This window comes from Marmota flaviventris, chromosome 6 (assembly GCF_047511675.1).
Source record: "Marmota flaviventris isolate mMarFla1 chromosome 6, mMarFla1.hap1, whole genome shotgun sequence".
Classification (NCBI taxonomy): Eukaryota; Metazoa; Chordata; class Mammalia; order Rodentia; family Sciuridae; genus Marmota; species Marmota flaviventris.
The window spans coordinates 94,354,243-94,369,326 of NC_092503.1; the positions used below are offsets into that span (position 1 = coordinate 94,354,243).

General features: G+C 34.0%; 1 protein-coding gene across 6 annotated transcripts in view; it reads right to left on the bottom strand.

Annotated features, from left to right (window-relative positions):
- Window positions 1-5,947: 5,947 nt before the first annotated feature.
- Phf3 (PHD finger protein 3) overlaps window positions 5,948-15,084 on the bottom strand; it is an 89,046-nt gene continuing 79,909 nt past the window's right edge. For all 6 annotated transcript variants that reach the window (XM_027938213.2, XM_071613279.1, XM_071613278.1 and 3 more), the window contains 4 exons: window positions 14,427-14,574; window positions 12,049-12,138; window positions 9,015-9,210; window positions 5,948-8,797 (listed from right to left, as the gene is read on the bottom strand). In XM_027938213.2, the coding sequence (XP_027794014.2) occupies window positions 6,675-8,797; window positions 9,015-9,210; window positions 12,049-12,138; window positions 14,427-14,574 (2,557 nt within the window). In that variant the 3' untranslated portion in view covers window positions 5,948-6,674. The remainder of the gene's footprint in view (window positions 8,798-9,014; window positions 9,211-12,048; window positions 12,139-14,426; window positions 14,575-15,084) is intronic.

The window sequence follows — 15,084 nt, forward strand, 5'->3', positions numbered from 1 at the left end:
TTCTTTAAGTTTAAACTTCATTAGTTCATTCAGAATTTTTCTTAAATAAAATTTAGAAATGAATTAAGAAAAAGTTAACAAAAATTATACAAAATATAACCACATTCTACTACTTGGCTCACAGTCATAAATCTTTATATAATTGCAACAATGAACTTGAATATGAATTTAAAACACATAGGAATGGGGAGGGTAAGGAAGAGTGGGTCGGTAAGAGCTTAAGTCTTTATGCTAAGACACTGAGACATAACAGTATTTGTAATTTTTAAAATGGCATATTCATGTCACATATAAGCATGAAGGCAATCTTAAGAATTTAAAGTGGTTGCCTCTAGAGTAGTGCTGAGGATTGTTGTTTATAACTCTTGAACAACTACTTGAGTTTATAACCATATGCCTATTTAACTGATCAAACTTAAAATTAAACTACATGTTTTTATAGTCTAAAACCTCAAAACTGGCCATAAACGTTCTGAATGTCACTGAAAATTACTTTATCCTATTATCCTAATAATACACACCATCAAAAGCTTGAGAAATATTTTGCTCAAACACAAGACACTGATATAATTGGGAACAGCATTTCCACAACTTTCCACTCCCATGCCATCAGTGCATACCAGAAAGTAGTTATTACTGTTGTTACTTAGCATTTTCAGCAATTAATATCTGATGACAATTGTGGCAAGAAGAAAACAAATGACTGCATTCAGACCTGCCTTGGAGCATCAACATGTGGAAGAGGTTATAGGGAAGGTACAAGGATGGGGAAGAGCATGTAAAGTTTAAAAGGAAAACTGGAATTATCAATCAAGTAAGTGGAGAAAACGTTACACAGTTACACAGATAAAGAATGATGAGTGTGTAGTTAATATCTATCTATGCATTCTTCAGCCCATTCAAGGGGACTAAGTAAGTAATTTATCATTTAAAGAATTTTTACAGATTTGCTTTTTGTTTTGTCTTGTTACTTGGGTCACTCTAATCTATAGGAATTCCTGGAAGGACCAAGGAGCAAAACTAAGAACTTGAGTATCATTGAATAGGGTACAAAGTGTTTCTACACATATTGTTCCTATTAACACTAAGATGTATGAAAAGTAGAATATATTGTAATGCAGACTTGCAGAATGTCTGCACAATGATTCAAAGTTTTTTTTTCTGTTTTTAAACAGAGGCCACTCATGATAACTCCTCCAATATTTGAAGGAAATCTCTGACCTAAACTTGCTTTGGTGCACACCATTGCAATGAACTTTGGAGATACTGAGATCATGAGGATAAATGTTCTGAAAAAAAAAAAAAAAAAACTTTTTGGAAGCTCATAGTCAAACCTTTCAAAATACACATCCTATGTGTGAAGAAAGCTGTTCTATGGACAGTTACAATAGCTTCCTGGAAATTTTCGTCCAAATCTCACTGCCATCATATCAAGCCATGTGTTCTTTCTTTAAAGCAACCCTTCCAAGTGTGGTCCAGTGTCCTCTATGTGAAGCCATATTTTCTTCATATACTCAAACAAAATGCCATATTGCAAACACTGAATGTAGAAGCAGATAACATAATCCAGTTGTCTTAAGGAAAATATGCAAAAATGAAAACAATGACACTCTTCTCACTAAACTGAGTTAGTTTGGAAGTTATTTTTCATACAAATATATAACACAATGGGATTATTAAGTTTAAGATATTGAAGTTATCAGTTTAATTTATAATAAATTAAATAACAATATAACCCATATAAACAAAAGCTTCAGTATTCTCAATAAACTATAAGTTTTTCAAATCAAAAATTTGGAATTTCTTCTTGCAGCTTCAATTTTGCATTCAGATGTTATCACTTATCTTCTATACTATACAGCAAGCTCAATAATGTTGGACCCTTTCCATGTTGCTCATTGAATTCCAATAACTAAGCATACCAAATGGATACATAGTAAATATTTAAGAATTGGAAAATATTTCCTAGAGATTCTCTGGTAAGTCAGAATGACTTGGTGAAAACTTTTTTTTCCATCTTAAACTCTTCATATGGTCAATAATCAACATTCCTGTTTTTGCTATTTTACTGGTGATGGTATTGATGATTTCCTCTGATAGGTGCTTTTTCAGCAGAAAATAAAAGTGACTGATACAAAAAGATCTTTAAGATAATTTCACTTTAAACATTCTGATGTTTCTGAAACAAAATGCTGAATACAAACTTATAAAGCAAAGTCAAACAACAAATTCCTGGAAAAGAAAAATACCCCTACTTGGAAAAAATTTTCTTTTAAAATTAAAAATATTCTTAAAAGACAACTTGGAATGATACACATATATATGTATACACAGTGAATTATTTCATAGAGGTAGAGGTATTTTAGAGATATTTGGAGTTATATTGAATTTATTGCCTTTTAAGTACATATGCTAGCATTTCTCTCAATGGCTGGTAACTATTAAGATTCAACTTAGGAGTGGATTTGAGTGTTTAAGACAACTTTTTTCTAGCTGTTGACTTGTTATACTTGTTCTCAACTCACTCTAATACCTTCTTGCTCTATACATGAATTACTAAAATACTTTATGAAATAGCAATTAAAGAAATCAGAGTGCTTGGAACTTTTTAAAAAACAGAACCAAAACTGAACCCCAATATTATGTATAACTATAATGCAATAATAAAAAATTTTAAAAAGCAGCACCAATTTTACTTGTGATTTGTTTTGGGAGACACAAACTAAATATGGCTTATTATTTTTTATTTTTAAATATTGTTTATTGTACTTTGTAAATCCCTAGTAACTGGTAACCTGACCAATGTTTTAGAGGAATCTGAGATGGGAATAGTACAAGTGGCACATTCAAATGTTAAAATTAAGTAAAATTGTTTTTACTGAGTTCATTATCAAGCTCTCATAATGAATTCAACTTACCTGATATACTTTACACAGCTACTATTAAAAACTTAGGAGACAAATGTATACTTACCTATTAAAAGCAGTCTTATAACACAGGATAGTTATTTACATGTTACACGAGTATAAAAACATTAGCAATACTCAAGCAGCTTAACACCACTCCATTTTCTTCTCTATTGTTGCTATTATTTATTATGGCCTTAGATATTCCATAACTCCAAAAATCTAACATTAGTTCATCAACAACTAAGCTATAATTAGCAAGTCTAGATAGAACAATGGTCCACAAAAGAAAAGAAATGCACCCTGCTGACTTCCTGACTTGACTCAGATCAGACTCATCTAAAGAACCATGAGATAATAAATTTGTGTGGCTTTATGGTAATTTGTCACAGCAGCAATAGAAAACTTAGAGGACTAGAGAATTAAGATTTATGATTTATAAATACCTTGCAATTCTACACCCCCCCCCCAAAAAAAAAAAAACCAAAGATTTTTTGGTTGTTTTTTATTCACTTGGAATTGGGCTGATCAGTGAAGGATTTCAGAAAGGTTGGTGGAAGAAGAGGGGTATGAAAGCTGTATAAAATATTCAGGCTTTTTGCTCTTCACTCTTTCATTTTCAATTCTCAAAGCACAACTGCTAAGCACATGGACTCTGGAGAAAAAGCAGACCTTAGCTAGGATTCCAACTCTGAAAACAGCAGTCTAATCTTGGGCAACTTTTCTAAATTCTACTTTCCTCAGCTCTAAAATAAGTCTTTACCTATCAGGGACAAACTAGACTCATGTAAGTATTCAACACAAGGCTTGGCACACAGAGGCTCACAAGTTTTTGTATCACTACACGGTTACAAGGGGTGAACTTTATATGCAATGAGATATCCTCGTACATTTTACTTTTTATATGCAATGAGATATCCTTGTACATTTTACTTACCAAAGATATATAATACAAGCCGTGGTAAGATCATTCTAAATCTTTAAAAAAATGTCAAACATTTTGTAAAGAGCAAGTTTTTCTTAAAACAGGAAAAACTGAAAGATGAAATTTATAGACTTCACTAGTTTAAGGCTAGTTGTAGGTGAGACTCAAGAGACTAAGAATGGCATTGGATCTACTACTCAACACAAGAGTGTTTTCCCATTCTTTCTTCACAAGGAAAACTTCATGCTTAATGTGGCTTTCCCACCTCTCCACGATATTCCAGTCAACCAGGGTTTGTTAAAAGGCTTAGTTCTGGAACAGAGCAGTAGCTCAGTGGTTAGGAGTGCTTGCCTACCTAGCATGTACTCTAGGCCTGAGACCCTGGGTTCAATCACCAGCACCATTGGGGGGAAAAAAAAATCTGGTTCTAACATTTGGTAGTCCTGTAATTCTAAGAGATGGCATGGCCAACACTAGCTGGAGGCTATTTAGGCTTTGCCTATTCAAAACAAAAGCAAAAACAACAACAACAAAAAACTTGTATCAAGATTCAATGAGATATAAGGCAGGTATGGTGGTGCACACCTGTAATCCCAGCGACTTGGGAGCATGAGGCAGGAGAATCATAAGTGCAAAGCAAGCCTCAGCAACTAAGCAAGGCCTTATGCAACTTACCAAAACCTTGTTTCAAAAAATAAAAAGGGCTGGGATGTGGTTCATTGGATAAGCACCCTATGTTCAATCATGGGTACAAAAAAAAAATTTTTTTTTAATCAATGAGATATGAGCAAAGAATTTCAGAGTAAGCATCAAATTATGTTCAAAAAACTTAGCTAAATGGTGTCCAAACACTGACTTCAAGGCTTGATCTTCCCATTCAATAACTTATTGATTTTAACTTGTACCTTACCAATCTGGTATCAGATTAACCCCTGAACCATGTAGATGGGTTAAGTCGATTTACTGACAACATACACATTTGTAAACCCTTAACAGCAATTTCTTCATAAAGATGCAAAAGATGACTGACTTTTGGCTTTGTTTGGGGACTATCCCCCCACTCCAAACAAGTTAATTTCCAAAAGAAATGGTGACCAAAGTTAAACAGACATTATATAAAGAAAAGTCCCTTATTTTAGGGACTTTTTCATGATAATAAATTTGAGAAGATAAAAGATTTTTTTTTTTTTAAAGTGTTGCAATTTAAGATTAAATGTTTGGTTCTTGGTTCTGAATTTCCTCTTCAATAAAAACTGCAAGGCTAATTTAATTTTAAAACCAAATTTTAACTGTACTCTTTAGAATCTTAGAGTCTTTGAAGTTATTTATATTTTTCTTCAGAGGTGTAGGTAGATTACTAAAAATATGGTTTCCCTGCCCCCAACACAATGTTTTTTTTTTTTTTTTGGGGGGGGGGTCTGAAGTGTCAGCATTAAATTATAGAATTATAGCTATTGCTTTAAATTATAGATGTCAATAGAGTATATATTTTAGGGTGCAATTAGATTTGGATGAGCATTAGCTTCCATGTGCTTTATATTTCAAGTATAACTGGCATATTAAATCATACAGGTGCCCTACAAACAAATCAGGGATAATTATGCATGTTACAAAAAGATCCAAAACACATCTCATTTAAAATTTTGTAGTGGGCTAGGCATGTGGCTCAAGCAGTAGCGCGCTCACCTGGCATGCACAGGGCGCTGGGTTTGATCCTCAGCACCACATAAAATAAAATAATGATGTTGTGTCCACTGAAAACTACAAAATAAATATTTAAAAAAATTCTCTCTTAAAAAAAAATTTGTAGTCATACAATGACTAGTAAGTCAATGTAACAAAATTTGATGGTATATAAGTTTTCAGTAACATATCAAGTAAGTGGGTTATAACTGCAATTTTTCTTTGGCAGTTCTACATATAATCTCTTCAAAACTACACAATTTACCTCAGCTTATAATCTAAGACGTAAAAATAATTGTCCCCCCCAATCTAATGCCTGACACAGGTAGCTATGTCTAGACATTATTGGCTGATTAAGAGAAGAATAATGTCTAAAGATTTAAAGCTTTAAAGAAATTCTTTTACTGCTGAATTTTAAATCACACACACAAAATAGGTGAGAAATTCTTTTATCATATTTAGAATCAAAATATCCCTTAAAATATTTACATTTTACAGTAAAAAGGATAGCAAAACACAAGATCATGTACAAGCTTAAGTATTCAAGTTTCTGAAGAGCTGAAAAGGAAAATAATAGCCTACAACAAAGCTGTAGTATGTAATAATAAATGCCTTCAATGAGATTAAAGCAATGAAAGTACTCCTTAGACTTCTGATTTCTCAGTCAAAAACTGCTCCATTAAATGATTAGTACAATCTGATTATGAACTTGCTTGGCTTTTTGTTGCTCCTCTACAGTTTCTTTAAAAACAGTGCAATTTAAAACAAAGTTACAGAGCACACATTACTCTCAAATTAGTCATTATATAAAGGACATTCACTAGAGGCAGTAAATATATTCCATAGTTAACCATATTTACCAATTAAGGAATAAAAACTAAAATTTCTAAGCCTTTATTGCATATTAATAAAACAAATCTTTGAATATACAGCAATGTAAAACTTTAAAAATATTAAATTCCTATAACTAGGGTCAGTTTGTATGAAGAAAGGGATGATGAGTACTGGCACAGAGCACTCTGTACCAACACACAGAATTTATTATTCTGCAAACCACCAATAGTAAAAATTTTAAAGATGGCACAATCCTAGCAGGCAATCTTATAAAGATACAACATTTAACAGTTATTTAAATGTAATCTTGAAGCAGCCTGCAAATTTTACCTTTTGCTTTTAGCTCTGTCGTTGTGGTCCCTATCTTTGTGGTACCTATCCCTGTCCTTTTCCCCTTCTCTATGTTTACTTTTCTCTCGTTCTTTGTCCTTTTCATGGTCTTCACTTTTAGGTTTGTCCGGTTTCTTATCTACATTCCTATTATCTCTGCTTGCTTTTCCATCTGCTCCTCGATCACCATGTGATAACCGTGCCCTCTCTTTATCTTTGTGCCCTTCCTCCCTGCTTTTCCTGTCTCTGTCCTTGTCCTGGCTTCTGTCTCTGCGTCTGTACCTTTCAGATTCTTGTTCCCATTCCTTTTCATGTCTCTCTCTTTTCAAGTGATGTGAATCACTATAAAATCTCTGGCGGTCCCCTTTACCCCTATTAAATGGCCTATCCAGTTGCTGGTCTTGCCTGCCCCAAGGGTCACTATGACGCCTTTCTGGTCTCCGAATGTCTTTAACCTGGTAAAAATTTTGCGGGCCTATATATCTTGATGCTTGTGAAAGGGGACCCATCATACGTTGTGGCTGTCCTGGGAGATGAACAACTGGTGGCCAGGGAACCATGGGATTTTGAGTGAAGCCAAAGCCTGGAGGAGGAAGTAACGGAGGTGGTAAATGTGGTGGAAATCCAAACATGCTTTGTGGAGGAAAATTAGGAGGCCCTGGAAATGGAAATCCAGGAGGGCTAGACTTCAGATGCTGAAGGTTTGGCTGCTGTGGCCTCATGGGTGAAAAGTTTGCACTTGTTCTGGGGCTGGTGCTTCTAGAGGTAAAGCTGATGCTTTTAGAAGGAAATTCAGATTGGCATGTATTTCCAACTTCAAAATGAGAAGTCGTTGCAGCAGATCCTCTTCTAAATGGGTGTACAGTTTCAATATTTTGTGTTAAAATATCCTCCTGTACGGGTTTTGCTTGTTCTGCTTTGGAAGAAGGTAAGTTTTCTACTGATGATGAGTCCTGTGCAACCTTTGAATTATCATTCTGCTGAACACATGAGATTTTCTCTACAGAAGACAATTTTTCCTCCACATTGATTTGTTCTGCTAAGTGTTCCTTGTTGTGTGACACACCAGGTAAGGTGTTTTTTTCTCCATTCCGGCAACTATCTCCGTCTTTGCTTTCTGAAGCAGTTATCTGCTGACTCCGTCCTGCTGCTTGCCTAGGATCCCTTTTCAGATTGATAAACTGGGGGGATCTTGTTGTATTAGCAACAAGTGTTTCACTGCAACTCACATTACCTTCTACATTTCCTTTCCCTACATTAGACCTGCACGGAGAACTATTAGAAGTCTGATTATCTTGCAAATTATTCTCCTGATCTTGGAGCAACTGTCTTTTTAATGTTCTTTCTTTATTCTCCACAGTTTCCTCTTGTTTTGACTGAATTGATAAATTTGTTAAGAATGCTTCTGTAGAAACATCTGGTGGTTTACCTCTGAGACTAAGACTTGTCAAAGGCCCTGGAGAAACAGAAGAGGATCCCACTAATGATGCTTCTTCTCCCCCGACTAGTGAATTACTTGTAGATTCTGAAAGATTATCTACTTTAACTTTTACTTCCTTGACTTCTCCATCAGTTACTTCCATTTTATCTGCTTTCTCTGCTTTTGGGTTGGTTTGCTCATTTATAAAGGGAATTTCTTTAAGAGTATTTTGTTCTATCACTGACTGAGCCTGCTCATAAACTTGACCAGTGGTGCCCAAAAGGCTCTGAAGAATATCATCCACAGGAAGAGGTTTATTTGCTAATTCAAGAGTAGAAGGTTGATTTTCCCAGCCAATTAACACCCCAGGAAGGAATCTTAATGGTTTGGGTGGCTCTTGTTTGCTGACTTCCATTAAAGGTTCAATTGCTGTTGGAAGGTCTTCCTGAAGAATCTGCTGAGGCTTATTTCTTTGCTTGTGTAATACAGTTGTAAAGGAATTAAAAAAGTCATTTTCCTCCTCTGGTGCTTCTTCTGTAGAAGTTTCTATTTTACTTTTTTTGTCAGGTGGCAAGGCTATAGGTACATTTTCAGGAACTTCAGCTATATGACTCGTTCCAGCACTAACACTATGCTGCCTCTTCAGCTTCTGACGAATAATTAAGCCCAACAATAGATTAGGTCTATGTAGCTCAAGCCCTATATAAAATAAAAAACACCAACAGTTATTTTTAATCATTATAAAAAGGGTAAATTCTGCATCATAAAATTTATTACAAAATATTTAAAGGATGCTTAGCCCTGTCAAGTCATCTCTAGAGGGCGAGATCCCAAGAAGGCAAACAGTCATTCTTTCACTCTGGTCCTAATTCTCACTTTACACTAATTTTACTCTGTTATTAATACATGTACTTACCAGGTCCATCGAAAGGCACAAGAGGATGTGGAATTTTATCTGCAGCACCCAAAGGAATAAGGTACATATCTTTAACCTGCTTCATGTTGTTAGCGGCTACTCCATAGCGCTTTCTGCTACTGAAGTACGCAAACAGCAAAGTATAAGAAATTTGATCTTCTTCAGTTACTGGTGTAAAGCGAACCACACAAATTTCCTATTCAAGAAAGTAACAAATAGTTGCTTTAAATAACCTAAAACTAGCTTGGTTTTAAATACTATTTCTCAATTAGTAGTAATACAGTGAATTTTATGATGATTATCTTGCCAACTTAAATACAAATGAGAAGACTAAAAGGAAGCAACTCTTAAGATCTCTGCTGATCCACTGACGAGCATGCTTTATCTGCTGGCATTCCACTAGAAATTGAGTGCCAACACCTTGGATCAATTTGTTCAATGTGACACATTTGTTAGTAGCACAGATGACACTGAAATTCAAGTCTTTGATATCTATACAACACCCTGACTTCTAATGCTATAACCTCCGGAGAGCTGCCTATATTTTTGGTACACTGTGAATTAATAGTATACAACACCACCGCCCCACCATGTATTTACACAGTAGTTTCCCCTTATCTGTTGGTTTATATTCCACTATTCCCAGTGGATTCCTGGAACTGCAGATATTATTCAATCCCACAAATGCTGTAATATTTTGCTGTAATATTTTCCTATAGGTACATATGTATGGTAAAGTTGATAAATTACTTATAGTAAGAGATTAACAATAATAATAAAATAGAACGATCTTATTACAATATATCAGTATCAATGCTCTTCTGCTTTGTGACCACAAGAACTAGCCAGTGGATAATGTACACGGCATGGATCCTGGATACACTGGACAAAGGAATGTCTAATATCTTAGGTTAGAAAGAGTAGGATGGAGCAAGATTTCATCATGCTACTCAGAAGGATGTACAATTTAAAATTTATAAATTATTTCTGGAATTTTCCATTTAATATTTTTGAACCATAGTTGGCTGCAGGTAACTAAAAACTCAAAAAAAAAAAAAAAAAAAAAAAAGCTGCCACATAAAAGAGGACTAACATATATCCCAAATACACAAACCTACTGATACTCCAGTTTACAGGAACTGAATTAAGGAACACAAAGGGACTATGTGAAAAGACTTCAAATGCACACAGACCTTAAATTTTGTAAAGTCATTTGGGTAAGTCGTAAACTTTGCTGTTTGCCTCTGGTCCTTGGCTTTGTTTCAAATAGAAAAGACACTCATAATTTGGTATTAAATAGATGTTTCTCCATAAGGCATATAGTCAAAATGGAGAGAGCAAGATCTGCTGCAAAGCCTAAAACTGATTCCAAGCCCTAGGGGAAACAAGTGAATGAGATGAACTCTGGTTCTACTTTTTATATAATGTCTATCATCTAAACTGACTGACTTTAGATTAGAAATCACCATACATATATGGTTGTACATCCCTAATCTGATAATGCAAAATCTGAAACACCTCAAAACCTGAAATTTTTGAGTGCCAACATGTAAACCTGATCTCACATGACAGGATACAAACCAAAGGTACCCTAAACATACTATACATAATTACTTTCAGGCTAGGTGTATAAGGTGGTATAAGAACATAAATGTCTATTATGTACATGCAAATATTCTCCAATCCAAAAATCTAAAATCTCAGACACTTCTGGTCTCAAACATTTCAGATTAAGAATACTTAAGCTGTATTAATAACAACCATCATAATGTTGTTGCCTCAACAATGAAGGGCAGTAATGAAGTATAGGGCAGTAATACATGGGTAGATTCAAGAGTAATTCTCAAAATGTTCAAGAGTGATACTCCCTGTTTTTATTATCATGAGAAAGTGGCGGCAAAAAATGCAGTAATATTTTTTATACTGTCTCCAAGCTTAATTACATTCTAACACTGTATCAAGTTAACGTCTAATATCTATATTGGAAAAAATTACTCTTTTCAGTTTAAGACTACGCATTTTGGATCACTTCAAATAAAAACTGAAAATTTCCAGAAAAGGCAAAAAATTAATGTTCACTTACTCAAGATTTATTCATCAAATGCCTCTAATATGCTAGATATTATGAGATCACTTAGAGGGAAAAACAACTTCTATGATTAAATTATTCCTGTGTAGTACTTATTCTGAGTTACCAAAAAAAAAAAAAAAAAGATATAAAATATATAAAGGAAAAAGAAAAGTATTATCACAATAAATGCTACTAATTATTTGCTAGTATGTATTCTCCTTCTTTCTCCCTATCACTAACAAGGCCTTAACTTTCAGCTGGGCACATGACTATCCAAAAGAAATTCCTTTCCCAGCTTCCCCTGCAACTATGTATGTGACTAAGTTCTAACCAGTGGAAATTAAGGGAAATAAAGTGACAAACACAATTTCTGGGTCTTTCTTTTACACAATTCAATAAACAGTTCTCATTTGATACTGATGAGTCAGCTTTTACTATGTCCGACTAATGAAGGAAACACTTTTGGAAACAAAAAAAAAGGACAAGAAGGAAGAAAACTGGTTTCTAAATGGTCCTATAAAGTCAGAGCCACCTAACCACTTTGAACGACTGGCCTAACAGAAGATGGGGGGGAGGGGGAACCTGTCTGTCTTGTTTAAACCAACATGTTTTAGAATTTCTTTATTGCAAAAGCTTAGCTATCCCCTAACTAAAACAAACATCTATAATTGAAGCAAGGCAGAATTCCAGATGAATTTCAATACTTATTGTAAAACATTTCTTTGGAAATGCTGACAGAAGCCACAGAGAAAGCATACCAAAAAGCAGAAAATAAAAGGGAATGCTGGGCTGTTTTGAGCCTTATCAAACAGCCTTAGTTAGTTTTGATGAGGTATATTATGAACATTTGGAATTTGTACTGGCTTTCTTTCCCAGGAGACCATACATACTTGCATAAGAACTCTGAGTAGTTTATTTTGCAAATATTTTCCCACACTGATATTGTGAAAAAAGTATTCTCACCTTGGTTCCTGATGCTTTTATTTTTTCCACATAATCCCAAACTGTCTGAGGTGATATCCTGCCACCTACTTGAATACTATCTGGGAGATCCTATAGTAAAAAAATGTAAATGATCAATTTTCATTATACTATTCATAATTCACACAAACTTAGCTTTAAGACCAATCTGAAATGCTAACAATAATAAGTAAATAAGGCTGAGACTAAAATAGCTCAGTGATGTACACACATACTACACAAAGTTCAACTTCCCCACAAAGTAAATACAAATGAATCAGAAAACACAATACAATATAGAAAACAATTAGGTTTTATTTCAAATGTCAACTCCAAAGAAATGACACCTAAAATAACAACTATTAGGAGTCTTAGTGCCAGGCGAGGTAGTACACACCTACAATCCTAGCAACTCAGGAGGCTGAGGCAGGAAGATCACAAGTTTGAGGTCAACCTTGGTAACTTAGTGAGATCCTAAGTAACTCAGAGACAGATCCTGGTCGCAAAAATGAAAAAATTAGGACAGGGGTTGTGGCTCAGTGGTAGAGTGCTTGCCTAGCAAATGTGAGGCACTGGGTTTGATCCTCGGCACCACATAAAAATAAATAAATAAAGTTTAAAACGAGAATTCAAAAATAAATAAATAAATAGATGCTGGCAAAAATTAAGAAGGGCTGGAGATGTAGATCCACTGTAAAGTGTCCCTGGGTTCAATCCCCAATGCTCCCTCCCCGCCAAAAAGGCAAACACACCACATTACAATCCAGGAAGAGTACAAGACATTTCAAAATATTCAGAGAGATGAGAGATGGTTCCCAATTGGCTCCCCGCCTTTTTTCTTTTTGGTGGTAGTAGGCCAAGATATTCCTTAATCATTACCAGTTGAATTTCAGGTTATCAAATTTAATTATAAAATATATTTTTTCAAAGAAGAATAATATTGTAATAAAGCAGAGCATTTTTAACGAAAGCATAATATTCTACAAATAAACAATTATACATAAATCAATAAAAATATTAATAATAATAATAAAGAAATATTTATAACTTTCTTCATTCTATTCCTATCTCTTCCATGAAGTTTAATGAAAATCACAAATGTATAATTAATTGATATTAAATTCACTTAAGTTTATATTGTTTTAAATATTTTGGGGAGGATTTTAGTTTAGTTCCAATCAAACTAAAAATAATTGGAAAGCAGCAGTAGAGTACTGGACAGCAACCACTTAGCGAGGAACCTAATTTTGTATAAAATCAAAGGAGTTTTGATTTAGGACCTAATTCTCCATTCAAAAGATTTATCTTCACCATGACCTAATCAAAGAGTAAATTTCTCAACAGACTTCCCCCGCCCCCAAAAAAACCAATATCACTGGCCCATTTAATTTTTCTCCTTAAATAATTTCATATTTCTAAAATATCTTGTATCATGCAAATTTTATGTAAATATTTCTTTACAACCTAAACACAAAACTGTCAAACAAACTGATCAACATTAGCTAGACAATATTACATTAAATTAAACTAATTTCAGCCTAACCAAAAGATAATTAAAGTTTATGTTAGCCTTAGAAAGAAAAGACATGTGATTTAGGCTTTTTGAAATACTGTAAGAATCTGTTTATGCTCACCGGATTGAGAAAGAATGAAAAGAATAATGTCAGATACGAACATAACAGTAAAATATAATCTCAACTTAAATATAGTACATGTGTACTGATTTGTTTTCCTTTTGCACCCAAATATATTACCTTTAAAATAGTTTTAAAATGTCATACTTTGTCATTAATAACGATTTTATGATGCTACTGTTGTTTATTTTCTATAAACACTATGTAATAGTTTCTTCCTATTCCCCCAGGTATAAAATCAACAAAGGTATCACTGTTGCAAGTATGGTCACTAGTCTCATGGGACTGTCAATTAATTGTAAAGCATCAATTTCCAGTCTACATCATGCTCACAGAAATAAGTAGGTAAGATGTATAATCATGAAGCTGGAAAAATATAAGTAGTGGGAGAATCAGAAGACATACTTAACAATAAGAAATCTTCCTGATGGACTAACACTGAAGGCCATAAGCCATGCCAATAACTTATGTAAGTCTACATTTAAAGACAAACTTGGATATCCATACAGACACATTCTTTGATTTTTAATTCTCTGATATATTGAAGTACATTTCAAAAAGAATAAAGGACATGTGGGTCCAAAACTTTCATAGTATAGGATTCTACAATGCTATAAATCCATTTGTGAATTCATAATTCCATTACTTGAACTATTGAATAATTATTATTAATAAATATTTTTTATTATTAGATGTTGGAAACACGCATGCCACTCAAGCACAGAACGACAGAAAAGTTCACAGTACCTCTGTCAAGTATTCAGGGGAGCCAGACACTGGGTAGGCTTTGGTAACAAATTTTGCCACAGAAGGCATGTTGATAAAACCTTTCCAGATAAAGTTCAATCGAGCCAGGAAGGTAGACTCAACTTCAACAGTTCCAGGCATCTCTGGACTAAAAATGATATTAAGAAGTCAGCAGCCTAAAGATCCATGAACAAATCCATTTTTTACTTTGTCATCAGTTACTGCTATTTTAGTAGGTCAAGAAGGCCAAAATATATAAAGGCTATCAAAAATTTTACATTTTCACTCTGCGAAATTACATTCATATTTACTGTCATGTTTCACACAGTCATCCATTTGGCTGGTTTAGGCAGACAGGCCAGGCCCAATGAAGTCAGAACAATTTTCCTTTAATAATTTATCTCCTGCCTCTTGGGAACAGCATCATTAGAGTTGTTAAGCATTTCCCTGCATACTCAACTATCTCATTCTAACCACTCAAAATAAATTTAACTTTCAAAGTTTTACTCTTTTATCTCAGTTTACAGTACAATAAGGTATAATTACTTTCTCAAAAGAAAGGTTCAAGAAATATGTCACTTTTCTGTTTCTGAAGATTTTCAAGCATAATTTAGCAAAAAATCTATTGATTATTAAAGAAATTATAACAGAAAACTAC